This window comes from Lissotriton vulgaris, chromosome 7, assembly GCF_964263255.1.
Source record: "Lissotriton vulgaris chromosome 7, aLisVul1.2, whole genome shotgun sequence".
Taxonomy (NCBI): domain Eukaryota; kingdom Metazoa; phylum Chordata; class Amphibia; order Caudata; family Salamandridae; genus Lissotriton; species Lissotriton vulgaris.
Window position 1 is genome coordinate 702,061,045 of NC_141695.1, and position 6,891 is coordinate 702,067,935.

The following is a 6,891-nucleotide window of genomic DNA, read 5'->3' on the forward strand; positions in this document are numbered from 1 at the left end:
TGGTCTGGAGTGAGACCAGTGGAGCTAACTAATATTTGAAGGCCTAATTTTACCTTGTTCAGTTCAATGCACAGAAACGTGTGTATTTAAGCCTTAAGCATAGTGGGCCCCTTGGGCCTTTATTTACTAATGGTGAAAGTGGGCCCCTTGGGCCTTTATTTACTAATGGTGAAAGTTAGTCATTTTAGCCTGTTCTCAGATTACTATCACGCAGGGCCTACTTTAGACCTTCATTTTACCAGGGCCGCTAGGGCTTCCTTTTCTGGTGATGTCAGATGGTAGAACGGGACCCTCCATCATCTACCCCCTCTTGTTCATTTATGAACACACTCTTAAGTGAATATTTTGTTGATTTTTCTGCCAATGGTGGAATCCATGGCATGTCATTGACATAGCACTTAAAACTAGTTGGACGTGCAACATTTTCGTCTGACCTTAGTAGCTGGATATACTGTTGGCCTGATTTGTTGAGCAGGCACTCATACTGAGTAGCTGCAGTGTTGTTCCTTAGTGTGTCTCTACCTGGGGGGAGAGGTGGGGCTGATGGTACCCCAGAGTGTGTGGCAGGTGGTGCTGGATGTGTGCTACATTGTCCTAGCTCGATCATTTGTACCTGTTCTCCATTCCCATCCCCAGGAGCCCGATCTATGCCTTCATATTTCGGTATCTGGTAAATCCCTGTCCTAGCATAATTCATCCCTACAGCTTTTGTGCTTAATCTCTTGATACAGTGACTCCCCAGCTGAAAGGCGCAACACAGAAAGACCATAATCCCGACTATAGGTATCATCAGCTTTAGAATAGCAGTTAGCCAGGAGGGCATCCAGTCAAAGTCGAACCAGTTCGTTGGGATAATGTCTGCAGGGGCACCTCCTTCCTCGATCATTTCTTTTCCTAAGTTAGTCAACTCCTAAATGGCCCTTGATATGGATCCGTTGTCCTCGTCGTTTCCAGGTATGAAAGTGCAGCAGGATTTTCCTATTTGATGACACAGACCACCACCTTTGGCCGTTAGCATGTCAAGGAAGTAGCGATGTTCCAGAACCATTAGTCGTAATGGGCGCAGTTCTTCCCTTATTGCATTTAGGCCATCCCTGGTGCTGTTTATTGCTTTCATGACCTCATAGCGAGTTACTTCCAGCCAACGGGCAGTAGCTTGAGTTTGAAACATTGGGAATGCCCCTCCGAAGAAAAGCTGGGCCTCACTGAAGAGGCGGAACTCTTCTGGGACCCTACCACGGGCTTCTCCTGCAAAGTACTCTGCTGCTCGCCGGTGTCGATGGAGGAATGTCAGGTCACCTGTCATTGGATGTGACAGGATGTGGGAAGCATTTGATGCTGGTATGACCAGATGAATTTCATGCAAAGTTACCAAGGTACACAGTCCGAGCCACTGAGGAGGTAGTTGGGGATAGAGGTGCTCTCCGCAAGCCCAGTAATAATCCATTAGAGTAGTGGTGCCGAACTGCATATCGAAGTTGAAAATCGTGGAATTACAGTCTGTGTTACGCCCAACAGCGACAGAGCCATTACCTATGAAACAAAGAGAAGATTTTTTTAGTTTGAATCCTTTTTTATGTTCTGGCATTCCTTCCCCACCCCAGGTGTATCTCCCGCTCTCCTGAGCCCATATTTGACCACACTTATCCCCTACATTCCAGTCCGCCCAAGGGGGTCCTAAGGCTGCCGCCTTACACCAAAACCCTCCGGGGCTCTGCCACTTGTTGTTAAGGTAGACCTGCGCTAGGAGGCGTAGCATTGTCCTATTCTGGCATGGGCAGGGGTGTGGGCCTGAGGGGTGTTTATATGATACATCACATCCTGTCCGGGGTGTGTTGTTTGTTATGTACCCACGTTTCCTAATGCCACGTTCCTGCCAATCCATGTCCTGTACCCCTGTCCTTCGCATTTCTTTGAATTCCTCCCCGAGTTCAGCTGGGTCGGTGACAACCTTGTGCACAGTGTAAATGTAATCCCATGTAGTGGTGTTTACAAGGACTACTTCCTTCTGGGCTGAAAGGACCCGAATCTGCCCTTTTATCCGGCAGAGGTACAAGTGAAGAAGGCACATGGCTATGTGCGGTGGAACTTCCTTGGGAAAAATCAGTCTATCAGCACCTACTGCATGGGGAATGTAGGAACATACGTAGCAAGACTCATTTGTTACTATTTTCCCAACTGTTGTCATGTCCCTGTACCAGGAGTTGTCTACTAGAGAGGAGTGGACTGAATGGTCCCTTACTAATTGGGGTAGGCTGAGCATGGGCCCTAGGCCTTCTTGTATTTGCACGAGATGTTGGAATGTTTTTAGCGATATTCCTTTGGGCTTGTGTCTTGTGTCTATATGGGTGCCGGGAACAAACGGGGAGGGGATACGGGGTTTTGACTTTGTCATGTATGGGGGTATGGCGAAGGCAAATCTACGTGGTCTATGGTGGCGGGGAAGGTGTCGACGGGACGCTCGTTCTGTGGCGTTGGTAGCTGTATTCCAGGGACTAGTCCTTCCCTCTGGGGTACCGGGCGAGAGTTCAAGGTGCACACTAATGGACGTGCTGCTAGCAATGCTATTCTCTGGGAGCTCAGGACCTAGTGTGCTGTGTGGTGCTTTCTGTTGTTTGAGTGTGACCGCTGGTACAGTGGATGGAACAATAGGCAGTGAGGCATCTTGGCTGCTTCTATCACTATAACTTTTTACAGCAAGAAAAAAGATATACCAGTTGAATGTTGCTAGTGCCATTCCAACAATAATACAAAACATAAGAACAGTGAGTATACATAACTTTGCTTCACGGGCGCTATATTCGTGGACGTCTTCTTCTTCTTCTTCTTCTTCAATGATGGATGGAACGGTGGATGGGAAGTCGTCGTCCTCATTTCGGGAGACCATGGGCATATCGCTTCCCTCTTTTAGTCCATTGGCTGTTGCTGCGCAGGTGCAGGATCGAAGCGGACGTCTCTCCTGTGGATCCATGCTTTCCTTTCGGCTATCCGGATGGCAGTTGGAGAAGAGTCAATCACCTCAAAGGGTCCGTCGAACTTAGGATCTTTCCAACGCCTGACGTGCCTCCGGATGAAGACCAGAGTTCCGGGACGGATAGGTGGGAGCTCAGGATCGATGGGGCCCTTCTCCTTCCTTTTGGATACCTGGACAGAGAGGAACTGCGCAGCGCGGGTTAGTGTGCACAGGAAGTCATAAAGCTCAGCCTTAACAATCTCAGAGGATGACTCGCTATCAGTTTTGGGCCTGCTGGGAGGGACTGCTACATTTATGGATCTTCCGGTGACAAGTTGGTGGGGGGTGAGGTGGTGATCCGAACTCGGGGAATTTCTTAATGAGAAGAGGGCCAGTGGGAGACAGTAGAGCCACTTTTTGCCAATGGTGGCGCTAAGTTTGCTTATTTTGGTTTTGAGCAGGCCGTTGAGGCGCTCACAAATGCCATTGCTTTGGGGGTGGTAAGCGGATGTCAGTTTGTGTCTGATGCCTAGCATTGTGGTGAGAGAGGAGAAGATGGCGTTTGAAAAATGGCTTCCGTTGTCAGTCCTGATGGCGGAAGGAATTCCAAAGCGGGAGATGACGTCACGGAGCAGGAATGTGGCTGCTGCTTTGGCATCGCAGTGGACGCATGGTCCAGCTTCGATCCACCGTGAGAAGGGGCATACTACCACAATGAGATATCGGTAATTTTGGCACCGATCAATCATGTCGACATAGTCGAGGTGGAGTTCTTTGAATGGGCCGGAAGGTTTAGGAATAGTGGAGGCGACAGTTTTGAGAGTTGGGTTTGGGGAATACTGTTGGCAGATGAGGCACTTATTAACAAAGAGCTGTATTAGTTCATAGGCATTGGGAATGAACCAGTCTGCTTGTAATGTGGTGGACATGTTATCTCGGGAGACATGTGCGGGAAGGTGAAGTTGATCCAGTGCCACCTGCAGTAAGGCTTGTGGCATGACAGGTTTTCCAGACATGGTCTGCCGGTAAATAAAATCAGCAGGGTCCTGCTGTACTCCCCTCTTTTTCCGTAATTCTTTCTCTTGTTGTGGTGCACTTTCTTGTATCTCTCTGAGATGCAATTGGGCGATGAAATCGTATTGTTGTGTGTCGTCGAGTGGGTAGGAAGCATTCGGGTCAATAGTGTCCTTGGTGGTGTTTGTGTCGTTGTTGTTGTCTGTGTGTGGTGTTAAGGGTACCCTGTCTTCATTTGTCTTTGTCTGCTCTGTTGGTGCTACAGCTTGGGCAAGTAAAATTGGGGCGTTGTATGGGTCATGCTCAGTGAAAGGTAGGGGGGGTCTGGCTGCAGCTTTGGCTGCCCAGTCTGCCAGAGCGTTGCCTCTGGACACAAAGTCTTGTCCATTCGTGTGAGCAGCACATTTGACAACGGCTACCTCTGTTGGAAGTGTCAGGGCTTCTATTAGTTCTTCCAACAACTGTTTGTGACATACTGGTGTTCCATCTGATTTGAGGAATCCGCGCCTTTTCCAGCGCAAGATGCTCGAGTGTGTCGTTGTTGTGACATATGCAGAGTCTGAGTATACAGTGATGCGGTCACCAGCCCCGTTGTTTAAAGCGGCAATTAGTGCCACTAGTTCAGCGGCTTGGGCGGAGTAGTGTGATGGCAATGTAATTTGTTGTACAATGTCTAGGGAGTCAGAGGACTCATGCTGCTGAGCCCTAACCACTGCGGCTCCTGTGTATCTGATCCCTGTTTCTTGGTCTATTGTGGAGGACCCATCTACAAAATATACAGTGCTGTCTGGCAGGGGGCCCTCTTTTGCTGCTCCTGATTCATCGGGACAATATGTGGCACAGTCATGGGTGTCATCATCTGATGCGGCAATGGGATGAGCAAAGAATGTGGCTGGGTTGACTGTGTGACATTTGACAACCTTCAGGGAGGGTAATGACAGTATGACTTCATAACCTGACACTCTTTGTGTTGTCAATGTTGTTTTAGCTTTCTGAATTATGGCAAAGACAGCGTGCTCAGTGTACAGTGTCAGAGGGGATCCCATGACAATGGGTGTGCTTTTATCCACTGCAAAGGCTGCCGCAGCAAGAGCTTGCTCGCAGGGGTAATGACCTTTCATGACTGAATCTAGCATTCCGCTGAAGTAAGCAAGGGGCTTGTGGCCTATTGGGTATTTCTGAGTGAGGACGGCAGTCATGACCTGGCCATTGCAGTGGGTAAACAGGTAGAATTCTTTTGTGTAGTCAGGTGTGCCTAACACTGGTGCGTTTGTTATTTCATCTTTGAGCTGCTTAAAGGATGCTGTCATTTCAGGTGTCCAGTCTATTTTGTTGCGTCTGTCCTTGGCTGCTTTAACTGCTTTCAACAACGGGGCAGTTATTGTGGAAAAGTCAAAGACCCACTGGCGGACATAGTTCACTAATCCTAGGAACTTTTGCATGTCTTTGACAGTTTGGGGCTCTGGTGTCCCTTTGATGGCTTCAACTCTGTCTGGCGTGACCCGTCTCCCTGATGCTGATATTAACTGGCCTAGGTATTGTACCTCTGTTTGGCAGTACTGAAGTTTGTTTTTGTCCACCTTATAGCCTCTGTGAGCTAGTGTGGTGAGCAGAGAGACTGTATCAGTTCTGCACTGGCATTCTGTAGTGCTGCAGAGCAAAATATCATCGACATACTGCAGTAAGGTGCTGTGACATTGGAAGTTTGATAAGTCCTCTTTGACGACTCTGTTGAACACGCTCGGAGACTCACAGTACCCTTGAGGGAGACGCCGGTAAGTCATTTGCACCCCGCCGAATAAGAAAGCCAATAGGTACTGACTGTCTGGGTGAAGGGGGACGCTGAAAAACGCATTTTTCAGGTCAATCACTGAAAAGTATTGTGCATTCGGGGGAACATTGGTGAGGATGACCGAAGGGTCTGGGACAATGGGAAATTCTGGTACCACTATGTTATTTATTGAGCGCAAATCATGAACTAGGCGCCACTGATTGGTCTTGCCCTTGCGCACAGGAAAAAGGCAGGTGTTAACTGGAGATACACAGGGGTATATGACTCCTTGATCTAGCAGGGCTTGTATTGTTGGGGCAATGCCTTCCTCTGCTTCCTTGGAAAGTGGGTACTGTTTTATTCTGGGTAGAATCGCGCCTTGTTTCAGTGTTATCTTAAAAGGAGTAGCAGAACGGATGAGGCCCACATCATTGGGACCAGTGGTCCACAGGTGTGGCGGGACTTGAGCTAAGTCAGCTTCACGCACTGAGTCATATTTCTGCGGGGCAGTGGGCGTTCTTTTTTCCACTGTCACCGATAGAGGTACCTCATCCATATAGACAATCTCTGTTATTGGATGGTTGTCAGGATCACCAAAGAGCTGTTCATCTGAAATGTCCCTCACTAGGTGTCCGGACTCGATGAAAATGACACAGGCCGAGGAGCGCATATTGTCGTCTCCTGCTATGAATGCCCCGTATGTAGGTGTAATGTGAAGAGCATGTATGCCTAGGATCATGCTTTTGTCCCATATCTGAAAGTGCTGGGACTCCGGGCGAAAGAGAAATTCCTTCGGGAGCTGGACAGTGCGCTGGTGCAGTTCAGGTGTGTTGGCTACAATGATGTGTACCGCGGTGGAGAACGCTTGTTCATCCACAGGGCGAGCCCTCATTTGATCTGTCAGGGAAGATTGAGCAGTGAGTGCCATCATTCTTGCGAAGGGTGTGCCAGGTATAGAGCAAACCATTGTTCCGTTCTCATGGAAGTGAATGGTCATGTTTAGTTTTGCCATTAGGTCTCTCCCTAAAAGGTTGACTGGAGAGTGTGGTGAATAAAGCAGTCGTTGCTCCAGCACCCGGTCTCCTATTTGCAGGGGTACGGGCTTTGTAAAGGGGATCCTTGCTATTGCCCCAGAGAATCCCTGTGTGTCCGC

The 6,891-nt window shown here is 48.8% G+C and overlaps 1 protein-coding gene across 1 annotated transcript; it reads right to left on the reverse strand.

The window, feature by feature from the left end:
- Nucleotides 1-271: 271 nt before the first annotated feature.
- On the reverse strand, nt 272-3,004 carry LOC147702289 (uncharacterized). The gene is given in 1 exon segment (XM_086928773.1): nt 272-3,004. A coding segment is annotated over 1 exon segment (2,700 nt). The 5' UTR covers nt 2,972-3,004.
- Between the last annotated feature and the right edge of the window lie 3,887 nt (nt 3,005-6,891).